This window comes from Microcebus murinus, chromosome 7 (assembly GCF_040939455.1).
Source record: "Microcebus murinus isolate Inina chromosome 7, M.murinus_Inina_mat1.0, whole genome shotgun sequence".
Lineage (NCBI taxonomy): Eukaryota > Metazoa > Chordata > Mammalia > Primates > Cheirogaleidae > Microcebus > Microcebus murinus.
The window spans coordinates 87,531,157-87,545,706 of record NC_134110.1 but is presented as its reverse complement, the minus strand read 5'-3'; the positions used below and the strand labels follow the sequence as shown (position 1 = coordinate 87,545,706).

The window sequence follows — 14,550 nt, the reverse complement described above, 5'->3', positions numbered from 1 at the left end:
CCCATGAGCTGACTTGCTGTCAGTCCATTAGTGCTGCCAGGAGGCATCGATCTTAAGAACCATGCAAAAAGCATTCTGTGTGGGGGCTAAGTCCAAGTGATGTGCTGGGAGGTGCCGAACAGAATGATGGATAATGAACCCAAAGAAAAATCCTCCCTAAGAATCACTACTGGAAGGTTACAGTAGGAGGGAATCAAGGGGGGGTGGGGTGGTAATAACACGATTCTAACTCTGAGAAGGCAGGAATCAATATGACAGACTGGTTTATTTTAAATAATCTTCAACCATCACTAGGATTATATTCTCGACCCAGCTCACAGATCTCCCTCCTCCTGTATGCAAAGTGGTTTTTATACCCCAAGTACAGCTTTCCTGACGTTATTACTCATTTTCAGAAGCAACCACAGCGACTTTCCATCCAGAAAAAAAGAAAACAATGCAGATTTGCCACTGCTTTCAAGATACAGCTAAAATGCTCAGGGGTGACTTTTCCCAACGATTTCATGGACCCTTAAGTACTAAAGGAATTTCTACAGCAATTTCTTTGAATAAGAAAGCCACTGGCTTCTTTCCTTATGATGCGTCTCGAACTATAGTTTCTAGTCATATTGTTTAGCACACTAGTTTTAAAGCTCCTTATGAAAGTATACTAGAGTTTATATTCAAGCCATCAAATTTATGATTCAGCAGCTTCTTTAACTACCTTATATCAGGGCGATCAGACTAAGAGAGAAATGTGTCTCCTGAAATGAAGTAGCTGTTCCTTTTATCTTGCTATGCATACAGTTCCTTTGAAGCATCTGAAAAATTCTACCTGATTTAGAACTCTGCTATGGCTTAAAATGCTATTAACAGTACTGTAGGGAAAAAGTTTAGCTTCCTCTTTTCAAAACCGTATTTGTGAAAGCAAAAAAGTAACATGCTGCACTTAACATTTTTCCAATCGAATTGCATAGTTGAAGCAAATTCATTTGTGCTTTGTAGCAGAACTCACAGTAGGTGTTCATATCTAAAAACGTTGATTTGCAAATGCAAAGTCATGGTCAAGCTCACCTGTGTCTGCAGTGTACGCTAATGATATGCACCACCATTCCCCTTCCCGTGATTTTGTTAACCATGTGCCTCTGGAGCATGAATTTTAAAATTAACATAGCGGAAATGGTAACAAATCTATCTAACCTCCCCCCCCTATCTTGGGGCGGCGAGGTGGAAGGCTCTCAGTCTTGTTGAGGTATCCAGCCCTCAATCGATAGTGGCTGTGTATACTGAGTTTTGTTGGTTTGAGGATTGTGTCTGCAGAGGTTAAAAAAAGAAAGAAAAGAAGGCACGGTTGTTTCTCAAGTCGCCGTATTCAACTCAACCAACAAAACGAGATTCTTCCGTCTTCAAGCTTCAGGAAGGCTGCTACATAGCAACAGGGCTCTCCTCCGGCCCTGGGTCTGCAGAGGAACTTATTGCTTCTGGGAAGGGCCCCGGGTAGGTCTGTGCCGCGGTCCCTTTTTGCAGACCAGTCTCTTCGTGGAATTCTCCCTGGGTGCTGATAGCCGGGCAGGATCTAGTCCGGGCGTTGTCGGGGCGGCCCACTCTCTCACTCACCGTGCTCAGGGGGAATTCTCTCCGCCTCCGCCTCTGCAGTCCATCCTCCTTGTACTTTATGGAGTACCAGGCCAGAAAGATAAAAATAAAGCCCACGAATTTGAGGCCGGCCGCCAAACCAAAGTAGACGAAGCGAAACGACGTCACGTTGTACTCCCAGCAGGAGCCCTGCACCCCACACTCCTGTTGCCAGAGCATGCAGGTAGTGTCGATGACTGCTCCAAAGTAAATCGGAGTAGGAATGTACGCTGGAGTTGTGCAGAAAAAGAAAATACGCAGATTTAGCGCATCTTATAGGAGAAAACAGATTTGTCAATTAGCAAGGTACTTGTGTGCTCTAAAACCAGTTGAGGGAAGTGATGTTCTTGTGTCGTTTTGTTTGTTTGTTTTTTAAGCTACATCACATTTTATCACAATATATTTATCAGAAAAACATTAGCCAAATGGTAAATACTTAAAATCTTCTAGTTTGCAACTCAGAATGTGCTACTGATGCTTAGGATCATAAAAACTTCTGTTGCTTACAGATGTGTATCAAATCATCACGTTGTATGCTTTAAAAAGATACAATCTTATTTGTCAATTTTACCTCAATAAGGCTGAAAAATATCTATTGCCAAAAATGCAATTGGAGAATCCTTTTAAACTTAAAAATTGGATTTTGTCGTTAAATAGCTCAAGAAGCTATACTGAAACTCCCTATTGCCCACCAAAATTCAGTACACTTAGTTCTTGTAGGTTGAGTTCCAGGCCTCGGATGCAGGGAGACTATGAGAAAACCATTGTCTCCCGTGAGATACCACATCAAATGGCAACTTTATATAGGCACTTATAAGATATAAAAAGTTATAAATAGAAAAGAATTTTATTATGGCATAAAATTCATCTTTGAAGCTTATGAAACATCTGAGATAAGTAGTAACTTCATCGTTTGAGCTATGATGTAGACATTTCTTTAATCCCATAAGAAATAGAGTCTACCTAGTACATGGACTTCCTTTATCACATGCTACTCCCTTTGCCAAAATGTGCCCCCACCCTCAATTTATTCACCCTGCAGATGTCTGCCCCCCTTTAAATTCCTGACTCACTCCGATGCCACTTTGTTCTCATGCCATTTTAGTAACTATCACATAGTATTTAAACTGTTTGCAAACCTGACACCCTTCATGATGGCAGAGCCCATGCCTTCTATTCTTTGCATCCCAAGGACCTCAGTAAGAGTTTACAGAAAAAAGTGATGGGAGAAAGCAGGGGAGAAGGGAAGAAAAGAGAGATGGGACGGAGGGAGTCAGGAAGACAGAAAAGTGTGTGAATAGCCCAGGAAGCTTTAAGCGATACATTTTAAATAAGTTGTTTTTATTCAAATAAGGTATCTCAATTAAATTGTAATGTTATTAAAATTTTTCGTAAACTTGTTTTGCTTTGAAATTTTGGGGAAATGGAAATTGGCTTGCTGGTCTAATTACACTTTTTCACAATAGAAGTTAGGATAAAGTTGAATTAGACCGGGCACAGTGGCTCACGCCTGAAATCCTAGCACTCTGAGAGGCCAAGGTGGGCGGATTGCTTGAGGTCAGGAGTTCGAAACCAGCCTGAGCAAGAGCAAGACCCTGTCTCTACTGTAAATAGAAAGAAATTAATTGGCCAACTAATATATATAGAAAAAATTAGCCAGGCATGGTGGCACATGCCTGTAGTCCCAGCTACTTGGGAGGCTGAGGCAGTAGGATTGCTTGAGCCCAGGAGTTTGAGGTTGCTGTGAGCCAGGCTGACGCCACGGCACTCACTCTAGCCTAGGCAACAAAGCGAGACTCTGTCTAAAAAAAAAAATAGAAACAAATTAATTGGCCAACTAAAAATATACAGAAAAATTAGCAGGGCATGGTGGCACATGCCTGTAGTCCCAGCTACTTGGCAGGCTGAGGCAGGAGGATTGCTTGAGCCCAGGAGTTTGAGGTTGCTGTGAGCTAGGCTGATGCCATGGCACTCCAGCCGGGGCAACAGAGTGAGACTCTGTCTCAAAAAAAAAAAAAAAAGATAAAGTTGAATTAAACAGTAAATGTCTAAAGTGTTCTTCATTCACTTATTGTATTTATTTATTTATTTATTTTGATTTCAAAGTATTAAGGGGGTACAAATGTTATTGGTGGATTACTTTCGTAATGCTTGAGTCACGGCTATAAGTGTGCCCATCAACCAAATAGTGTTCATTGTACCCATTAGGACAATGCTTGATTTCCACTAAGTTTTACATTCCTCTATGCACATGTGTGTTCATTGGTTAGTTACAGTTTAGTAGCAAGTACATGTGATGTTTGTTTTTCCATTCCTTAGATACTTTACTTAGGATAATGGTCTCCAGTTCCATCCAAATTGTTGCAAAAGGCACCGATTCATCCTTTTTTATGGCTGAGTAGTACTCCATGGTATACATACACCACATTTTGTTAATCCACTCATAAATTAATGGGCACTTGGGTTGATTCTACATCTTTGCAGTTGTGAATTATGCTGCCATAAATATTCAAGTGCAGGTGTCTTTTTGATAAAATGACTTATTTTCCTCTGGTCAGATATCCACTAGTGGAATTGTTGCCTTCACTTATTCTTGATGCTGCAGTGTGCATCTATTGACTCACCTCACCTCCAGATCCATATCAAATAACCCCAACTCCAGGGCATCAGAGGGAGTGGAGGAAAAAGAAGAAATTATTTTTTTCCTTTTCCTAGTCAACCACCCCTTTGATTAACATATTTCCTTCTTTCTAAATAACACTTTTTTTTTTGAGATAAGGTCTTGCTCTGTCTCATGGGCTAGAGTGCAGTGGCATCATCATAGCTCAGCGTAACCTCAAATTCTTGGACTTGAGTGATCCTCCTGCCACAGTCTCCCAAGCGGATGGGCCTACAGGTGCACACCATCGTGTCCAGCTATTTTTTCTATTTTTTGTAGAGACTGGGTCTCTTGCTCAGGCTGGTCTTCAACACCTGGCCTCAAGTAATCCTCCCACCTCAGCCTCCCAAATGCCTTTCTAAATAACACTTTATAGTTTTCAACAAGAAGTATAAGGCAAACTTTCTTAACTGTATCTAAGTGTGTCAAAATTTCCTTTAACCAGTATCCTTTTAAAAAACGGTACCTTCAAAATTTTATTGGTATCAAAAAACAAGCCATCAATTAAATGGAACTACAAGCATTTTCTTTCTGGGGCTTGTGAAAAGTGCTCATTCTTGGACTGGGCCATCAATCACAAACTGAGAACCTCAGAGAGGATTCATGCTTTAAAGGGGACAGACGATGCCGTTTTGAAATGTTTCACCCTTCAAAACTGAAATAAGAAATTTGAATAAAAAAAAAACAATTTTTTTTTTGTCCTATAGACAATGATACTGATTACTTGGCAAAAAAAAAATAATAACAGCTGAAGAAAATGACAGACTGCCACTTTAAGAAAAGGAAAAAAGACGCTTGATGATAAGGAAGTCAATTAAAAATACATGGAAAACGGTGTACTTGACATGCTTATTTCCCACTTATTGTCCCAAGACTTCACAGGGTGATGTGGTGTTTGTAAAAATAAGAATGATTTTCTTCATGCACAAATGTGCTCTGTAGTTTATCACATTGATACCTCACTAAGGAGCTTCTCTTGTTGGGAAGTCAAGCCTTACATGGTAGTCTCTATATGTCACTTTGGGGACCTTTCTTTTTCCTTTTCATAATTTTTTTTATTTCTCTTTTCTTGGAAAACTTGACAGGTGTACTCTTTGCTCAGTCCAGTAAAATGACCGTAAGGAAGTAAGGAACCGAAAATTCCACAAATGAAATGAACACCAGTTTCTATCACTTTCATATCAAAAAGGAACCAAGATGCCAGGATCACAATCCCACTACAAATTGCCTGATTTACTATTTCTCACTGCACAAAACTCTCTGGGGAATTTTGCCCAAAAGTTTCTGTTCACAATGAAAAAGAAACTAACCTAGAGTTGGTTTTACTTTGTTTTGTCGAACGACAGAACTTGTCGGCTTTCCGTTCAAACCAGAAAACAAGGAAGTTGCGCCCTCACCACTAAACCTGTAAGGTCTCACTAATGGTAATAAATGATGTCACTTGCCACTTTTAAAGGACAGGGAGAATCTGCCATCTGCAAAGAGGAACTAAAAGGCACACTTGGAAATTCAGAAACGTACCAAGTGTTCGCAACAAAACAAACTGCATTCCCAGCGCAAAGGGTCTCTCTTCATCTTCTACAGACCTACAGAGAAGGGAAAGAAAGAAATGTTTTTAAACAGAGGCCTCAAGAAAATGAATGTCGGATCAAGTCTGCTTCGTGCAGAGCTGGGGGCTAAAAAGATGCTGTACCAAAATAGTTCATTCACTCACTTTCCAGAACAGTAGGTGTGTACACTGAAAACTACTCCAATATTCCTCCAGTATAAAAAAAAAAGTAAAAGTAAAAAAAAAAAAACCAGAAAGCATACTCAAAAAATGTACAGGAAATAAGGCAAATGTCAGAGAATGCCCGAGCCCCTCTACCCACCTCTCTTTTTTTTTCTTCTCTAAATCTTATGCTCCAAGTAATTCCCACATGACAGAAAGATTGGAGTCTATTGATTTGTAATTAGCAAAGATTAAAGGGCTCCTTGTTGAAATTTGGGGTTAGACGCCAACTGGTGATTTGCCAAATTTGACCACTATAAAAAACGGAGCCTGTCTATGGGTTATATAACATCTCTTGCAGAATCAAAGTGCAAAAAATTAGATTGTTTGAGTAAATTTGTTAATGATTCACATATCTTTTTAAATGCTGCAATATCTTATCCTTTCTATCCCATACTCACAGCGTTCTAGGTACGTAATTTTCCCACGCTAGTGCCCTGTAGTCTTTTCCCCAATTTCTTTATTTCTCATAGCAATTTGCCCAAGGCTGCACGCATGGCTGTTACTCCATAAATATCTGCTGATGGAGGAGTTGAGTGAATAAAGGCCTTTCACCTTGCTGTCAAGGAATGGCTTTGCTAGGAAATGCCAGACTCAACACCCGGTAGAAAGGAAGCCAGAGTACGTGGTGCAGCCCAACTGCCCTCACCCAGCAGTGCCCTCAGCGGCTGCTTCCTGCCAGGCGCCCAGCCCAGCAGTTGTGGGCTCTGAGGAGCCCGGAGGAAGAATAAGGTCAGTCTCACTGTCATTGCACTATGCCCCCTGAGTCCCTCTGAAGCCACCCCATACCCCAGGGTGTGCTCTTCCGGCTTCGCCACACTGCCCCGTTCCTTCCTGTGCCCATAGCCATCCTTATTGCAAATAGCGACACACTGATTTGAATGTGCCACTGTCAACATTTTTAATAGGACAAAAGTATTAATAGCTTCCATGTCCTCTTACAAACAAAAAACCCAAACAGGATACGGCAAAGAAAGCACAGCCTGAACAGTCTGCCCTTTTCTTGATTCGAGTCCAAAATTTTCTATATGACAGCAAAATTAATGAACTCAGCAGTGAATTTCAGGCTCAGCATAAATCGCCTCTGATCCTGGAGGTATTAACTATCTACAAGGTTGGAGATAATAGCCTTTTACTGTATGCACGATTTAGCAACTTTCCCGAATTACTTCCTGCCCTCCTCCGGGCTTCTCATAGCTGATAGGGTGATGACTTTCAACCCCCAAGTGGAACCTCATAGGGCAGAGCCTTCAGGAACCAAAGGCACCCAAAAGAAGCTTCACTACATGATAGGAATATAACCCAACTGAATAAAGACAGTTCTGCAGTATGAGATGTTACAACCTTCCTTCCCCTCCCAACAGGGAAAAACTCCTAAGTTCACCAGGCAAACATCTCAACACCTTCCTGCACGATCTAATTTTGCTTTGGTATCTGATCTACCACATCAGTCCCTGGTCCTGGAATATGTGCTCTGGCAATTATAAGTATAGACTCCCGCAGAAGTTGAAGGCTGTTCTCACCTGAGTGTTACAATGATGGCTGATGGTTGGGCACAGGCTGTGATGAAAGTGACTATGAACAGAAACACTAAGAATGGGATAAGGGTATTACAGGTCCGTTTACACTTCCCGGACACAGCATAGCCGTTCTCGTTGAGATATGTTTTGACGATCACCACTCGGAGCTGACTGCGCTGTCCCACCGTGGGTGGAGTGATCACCTGTCGACTTTGGACACAGGTGCATTCTGTATAATTCCGTATCTAAGTGAGCAAAATAAAGATCAGTTGTATGCCAACCAAAAGCAAAATATGGCATAGGGATGTTAAGGCAAAGTTAAGTAAAGATACTCTAAAACAGCTCTAGTATTTAAAAAATGCAAAATATTTCATTGACAGTATCTTCCTCACTAATAACAGCAAGGGTCCAAAGTGTGTGCCTAACAATAGCAAAATCTGCTGGTCGAAACTGTTTAAAACCAAACTCTTCTAAGACGCTTCTATCGATTCAGTAACATGCATATTTTGTGTGCCCATTTTGGGTTATAATTATATAGTGCCTCACTTGTTGTTTAACTCTTGGACTCTCCTATTAGAGAGGCCCCTCAAAAACTGGAACCAAATTTTATTTTCATTGGTGTTCATCACAGCACCCAGCACAGCCCTGAGCACAGAGTGGGCCCTAAAGTAGTAAAATGTCAGTTAAATATATGCAGAGAATTTATAATGCAATCATGATGACTTCAGTACCAATCATAGTGAACAGCTCATTGGCTGTTCCATTTTAAACATCTTTTTGGTCCCCTTAATTAGCTGGTGCCCGGCACCCCATGCCTACTCTATGAATGGTATAAAGGTCTACATCCAGTGCTACTTCTAGACTCCGACAGAGTCTGACAGTGAGCCCAAATTCACTTGTTCATTCTTTCCAACAAATATTTATCAGCCCCTACTGATGTGCCAGGTGCTGCTCTAGGGGACTAAGGACACGGAAGAGCAAAAAAGTCCAAATCTTCTCTGTTGACTACCAAAGGTCTACTTAACGCAAATGCAAAAGTGAAAACTAAAACACTGGTAGGTGTTACAGGATACCAAAACAAACCAACAAATGTTAATCAGCCGATTAACCTTCCTCCTGTTATGTTGCTTTTCACTGAATGGACTCAGCTGAACCAGTTCTCTCTGCAGCCTTTTGACACTTAGAACAGCCATAAAAGCAAGTATTAATATGAAGATGGGCCACTGGCCTTCGTGCTCAAAGGACTGCTGGGTTTTTTAAAGAGTAAATGCAAGGCACCAGTGGACTCGCCCACTCCCAGGGAAGGGCCCAGCCACTGACAGGAATAGATCTCACCACCTCTTTCAACACAGTCACACCCTGGAGCTCACTGACTATATTAAATATAATGGGGTAGCCGGGCGCAGTGGCTCAAGCCTGTAATCCTAGCACTCTGGGAGGCTGAGGCGGGAGGATTGCTCGAGGTCAGGAGTTCCAAACCAGCCTGAGCAAGAGCGAGACCCCGTCTCTACTATAAATAGAAAGAAATTAATTGCCCAACTAATATATATAGAAAAAATTAGCCAGGCATGGTGGTGCAGGCCTGTAGTCCCAGCTACTCGGGAGGCTGAGGCAGGAGGATTGCTTGAGCCCAGGAGTTTGAGGTTGCTGTGAGCTAGGCTGATGCCACAGCACTCACTCTAGCCTGGGCAACAAAGTGAGACTCTGTCTGAAAAAAAAAAAAATATATATATATATATATATATATATATATATGTGTATATATATATATATATATAAAATGGGGAACCAGCAACAAGAATTCTCAATTTATCACTGCAATTTAGAACCCAGAAATCAAAAATGACATCCCCAAAACATTCAGTCAATGGTACCATCCCTTATCACCTGCACAGAACAAGCAAATGCATTTTAACCTTTTAATTTAAGCAACTTCCTGCAATCTGTTCTTACACGAAGAATCAAACCAGGCTCAATAATGAAGAACTGAGCAGAACATGAAAACCTTCTCCCACAGTATTACTGCCTATTTATAATTCATGGGAAAGGGAATTCTCAAAATAGCCTATCCTTGAGCTGACAGATACATCTTTACTCTGAATGCTTAAAAAAAAAGTCTGAGGTTGGGCTTAGAGGCTCATGCCTGTAATCCTAGCTAGCACTTCGGGAGGTTGATGTGGGAGGATCACTTGAGACCAGGAGTTCAAGATCAACCTGGGCAACACAGCAAGATCCCTGTCTCTACAAAAAATTTTAAAATTAGCTGGGTAGGTGGCATGAGCCTGTAGTCCTAACTACTCAGGGGGCTGAGGCAGGAGGATTTCTTGAGCCCAGGAGTTCAAGGCTGCAGTGAGCTATGATCAGCCCACTGCATTCCAGTCTGGGCGACAGAGTGAGGACCTGTCTCTTAAAAAAATAAGGTCTGAACTGAACTGATAGTCTATGAAAAATGCCCATCACCCACCTTCACAGACTCCAATCAGCAGAGGTCACTTTCCTATTTTCCTCTATCAGCACCAAATGTGGTCATCTTGACCTTCAAATCCATCACAAGGGCCTTGTCAAAGGAACAGATGGGAGGCTTAGAGCTCAACCTTATCAAGTTTCACTGAGCTGGCACGGAATGTAAAGTAGGAGAGGGCTGATATGGAACCGAATCCCTACACCCGAATGCTGCAATCCCCGGAAAAAATTGACAGCATTGCATAATTTTCTTTCCTCTAGGTTTTTGTCAGAGATATTTTCTAAGTTACTTGGAGCCTCTTGCAAATGGAGACTGAAGTTATCATGGTTGCATATGAATTCTATCAGGTCTTTGTCACAGGATGTTGGATTAAGAGAAGAGGAACTTGTGAAATATACTCACCCCAGTGCTAAGATTACCACTATTAACGCAACCAGCCAGACAAGGGTTAAAGTATGTAATTCCATCTGACCCACAGACTGGCTCATACTCATGTATTTTACAACCACAATTGACGTTGCAGCTTCCCGTCAGATTCCTATGGGGCATGGTGAGGGACGGTCTAAGAGAAAAAAGAAGCAGATCTTGAGCACCACTTACCAAAATAAAACTAGGAGAAAAGTTCTTGAAATTTAGTAATTTGTCCATTTGAGAGAAGATATTCTTCCCATTAAATCAAAACTGTGATACCATGAAGTAGCCACCCTCAATAATTATTTTTATGCCTTTAAAGAAAACATAAAGAAAAATGTTTCAACCCTCTGGTACTATGGATTCAATGCTTTTTATCAAATTATCTGTCCCACCTCTATTCTATCCTCCATCTTACTGCTATGGTCTCAATGTCTGGGCTTGGCAATTCTAGCCCTAGCATAACTATTCATTTTACTATAGGTACTTGGCTCTATAGAGTCTTATCAAATCTGGGCATGGATCTCCTTAACTGCAAAATGGAGGAAACATTTCTCAATGCTAAATCAAAAACATCATTATGAGCACATAAACATGGCATCCATCAATCACACCAAAAACTTTAATTGTTCTAGAATAAATTATCAAAGAAAGACATGGGGCTCTAGAAAATCAAACGGAAGTGATTTTTCAAAGATGGTTAGGAATTACATCACTGGTTTGATTCAAGTGACCAAAGAAGAAAGATTAAGCAGTTCTTCACTCAGGAATGCTGAGATGTGAATTCACAACTAAACATAGTGTGCTTTGTATTCTTATAAGGTCATGGTATCTGATACAACAAATGATACAAGATGAAAGCTCTAAGAAAATCAATTCAGGCAATAAACACAGAGGAAGAAAAAGATAAGGACATAGGGCTGGGAGAGAAGAGTAAAGAAATGGTAGTGGAAGAGCAAAGGCAGGCAGTCACCGGGGCCCACAGAAGAATCCGAGGGGCTCTGCAGTGCTCACACCCCAAGACCTCTTTCACTCTTTGTGGCTACCATTTTTATCCATCACTGATGAAATACTGTTCCTAAAGCTATATGAGTTGGTAGTAGCAGATCCATCACTCATCCAACCATTTATCTATTATCCATCCATTCAACAGGTACTTTGGAATGTCTGTTATGTACCAGGACTCATCTTTACTGATTGTGTCAGCACCATTTAGCCAGTAGTATAGCTCATCCCAGCCATAGGTATTAATCTATCAACTTTAAGTGTTGTTTGTTCAAAGGATCTTCTCCTGTGGCCACCTTCACACTTTGATACCTGAGTCCCCAAATTTTAATGGGAGAAACAAATTCAAAGCAATATTAAAGTCTTATCAAGAAAAGTTTCTAGGCCGGGCGTGGTGGCTCACGCCTGTAATCCTAGCACTCTGGGAGGCTGAGGCAGGCGGATTGCTCAAGGTCAGGAGTTCAAAACCAGCCTGAGCGAGACCCCGTCTCTACTATAAAAATAGAAAGAAATTAATTGGCCAACTAATATATATATATACAAAAAAAATTAGCCGGGCATGGTGGCGCATGCCTGTAGTCCCAGCTACTCGGGAGGCTGAGGCAGGAGGATCGCTTGAGCCCAGGAGATTGAGGTTGCTGTGAGCTAGGCTGACGCCACGGCACTCACTCTAGCCTGGGCAACAAAGCGAGACTCTGTCTCAAAAAAAAAAAATTAAAAAAAAAAAAAAAAAGAAAAGAAAAGTTTCTAACAAGGCAAACATCAAATAAACTCTGTTCTTCATGTCACTGCAAAGAAAGAAATTATCACAAGACTTTGATAATTATTATTAATATGTTCATAAACTTAGTATCATACCATCTTGAAAGTTTGAATATACCTAAAAAAATATGATTCTAGACCAGCGGTTTTCAACTGGGGCAGTTTTGTGCCCGAGCGGACATTGGGCAATGGCAGGGGGCAGGTGTGGTTATCATAACTGAAGGGGTGTATGGGCATCTAGTGGGCAGAGACCAAGACACTGTTGAACATCCTACAATGCACAGGACAGTCCCCCACCCCCCACAATGAAGAATTATCTAGCCCAAATGTCAACAGGGCTGAGGACAAGAAACCCTTTTCCAGACCAACTACCGCATTCTACAGATGATAAAATGGAGGCCAAGAAGCCAAGTGATTCACCATGAAGCTGATCAGGGCTGCGTTAACTGCTAGCATATGAAACGTACTCAGTGTGTATGAGTGCTCTCTCCACCAGCACTTCAAGAACCAAACTACAAGCCATGACCAAAATTAAAGGGCTTTTTTTTATATGTCTGCATGCTTCGTCACTAAAAATGACAGGCTTTAATACCATAGCAGCGGTTATTATTGTTGCTTCTCAGAAGTTACATGGCATCTCCTATTAACAGCATGCTCTGCACTCATTATGACAGCCACAGATTCCAACTGCCTCTCCTTTTTGAGTCTGTCCACTCGAGAGAAAGGAACCTAAAGAAAATATGAACAGATGCTCAAAGCACACTGAAATGCACTGATTTCAGGAGGGCAAAAAGCTTTCCTGAATTTAGAAATCAGAGGCACAGTCCTAGGTCCCCCTTTGGTGTGTTTTGCTTTTCTCCTCAGATCATGATGTCTGATATGAAGAAATGATACAATACAAAAAGCTCAAAAAAAAAAAATCAATACAAGCAACAAATATAAATAACAATGAAAGGAAGTGGGCATTCATGAAAAAGCCATGAAGGGGAAAGGAATGATGGCACAAAATAGAAAGCTGCTGACACAGGCAATCTTTTACACTATACCGATTAAAAAGGAAATCATTTTTAAGAGTAATAATATATTGTTTGATTGTCATTCACTCTCCAGAAAACAGACTAGATTCTATTAATAATAATAGTGTAAGTGTTTAAAACCTGAGTAACACTACACAATCTCTCATTAGCCTAAAGTGAACCCATCACAGGCCCATAAAATGCACAAGGGCTGCTTACTGTACGCTGCACTTATCCTTGTGCAAAGGGACTGTGCATCACCTTTCCAACAAATGAAAGCATTTCTTACAAGACAGTCCTCCAAATAGGAGGCTCACAGTAACTCACAAATCAAGGTAAGTGTTAATTTCAAGTAAGGCACAGGACCTCACTAGCAAATACTTTATAAGAGCATGGTCCAAGCTGTAAGCCTGAGAATCACACATAATACCTTACTATAAAATCATGGAATTATAGAGCTAGAGAGATGGAAGCAATCTCTGAGACTACCTGGTAAACTTGCTAACATTAAAGAATTGGAATCTATGAGAAATATAATAATAAGCCCCACAATCATTGAGGCCTCAACAAAACCAGTCTTGGAGAAACAATAAAAAAGGGAACAGGAAGTAAAAATAACAGTCTTGTTGTCAAATCTTTACTAAATCAATCACTTAAAGATTAATGTTTATTTAAAGTAATATACAACAACAAATCAGATTATTATTGTTAAACATAAGTTAAGAAAAACAACTCTGCAATAGGTCTATTATAGCTGGGTATGTAAGAATTCAGTTGCCCTCAAAATACACCCCCACCCTCCAAACAATTGTGTCCCATCACCCTACCCAAGACCTAAAGAACACTTGAACTTCCCCATCTAACATACTTTTACTAGTCTCTATAAATCAAAGAGGAGTCCCCTAACCTTCTTTCTGTCTCCTTTTAAGTTTCTCCCTATTAAAAGATATGACAAGTAGGAATCCATGCAAACTATGCTAAAGCTACATGAATTAAAAGAATATGCTTCACATAGCAAAAACCTCCTTAGCAAAATATACTAATTAATTAGAAAAAAATTGGTATCTTTCTAATAATTTCTTAATTTTCATCAACTTAAGTCAGCCTGCAAAAAGACTTCAATTAGAATGTTTCTTTTCAACTTCACTTAAACTCTTGGCTTTATATTAAAGTCTTTCCTTGGTTATATAGCATTATGCAACTTCAGGTTTATAATCATCATCATTTAAAAGTAACATTAACAGAACCCCAGTTTTACCCCATGAATTGTGCGCTACAATCTCTAAGTTACCTCATTCATGCCTTGCAAAAATTATAAGTATTATTGC

General features: G+C 40.5%; 1 protein-coding gene across 3 annotated transcripts in view; it reads right to left on the bottom strand.

The window, feature by feature from the left end:
- Positions 1 to 201: 201 nt before the first annotated feature.
- The window catches only part of SLCO5A1 (solute carrier organic anion transporter family member 5A1), a 142,868-nt gene continuing 128,519 nt past the window's right edge, over positions 202 to 14,550 (bottom strand). For all 3 annotated transcript variants that reach the window (XM_020288891.2, XM_076005242.1, XM_012770799.2), the window contains 4 exons: positions 10,431 to 10,590; positions 7,568 to 7,809; positions 5,795 to 5,859; positions 202 to 1,844 (listed from right to left, as the gene is read on the bottom strand). In XM_020288891.2, the coding sequence (XP_020144480.2) occupies positions 1,405 to 1,844; positions 5,795 to 5,859; positions 7,568 to 7,809; positions 10,431 to 10,590 (907 nt within the window). In that variant the 3' untranslated portion in view covers positions 202 to 1,404. The remainder of the gene's footprint in view (positions 1,845 to 5,794; positions 5,860 to 7,567; positions 7,810 to 10,430; positions 10,591 to 14,550) is intronic.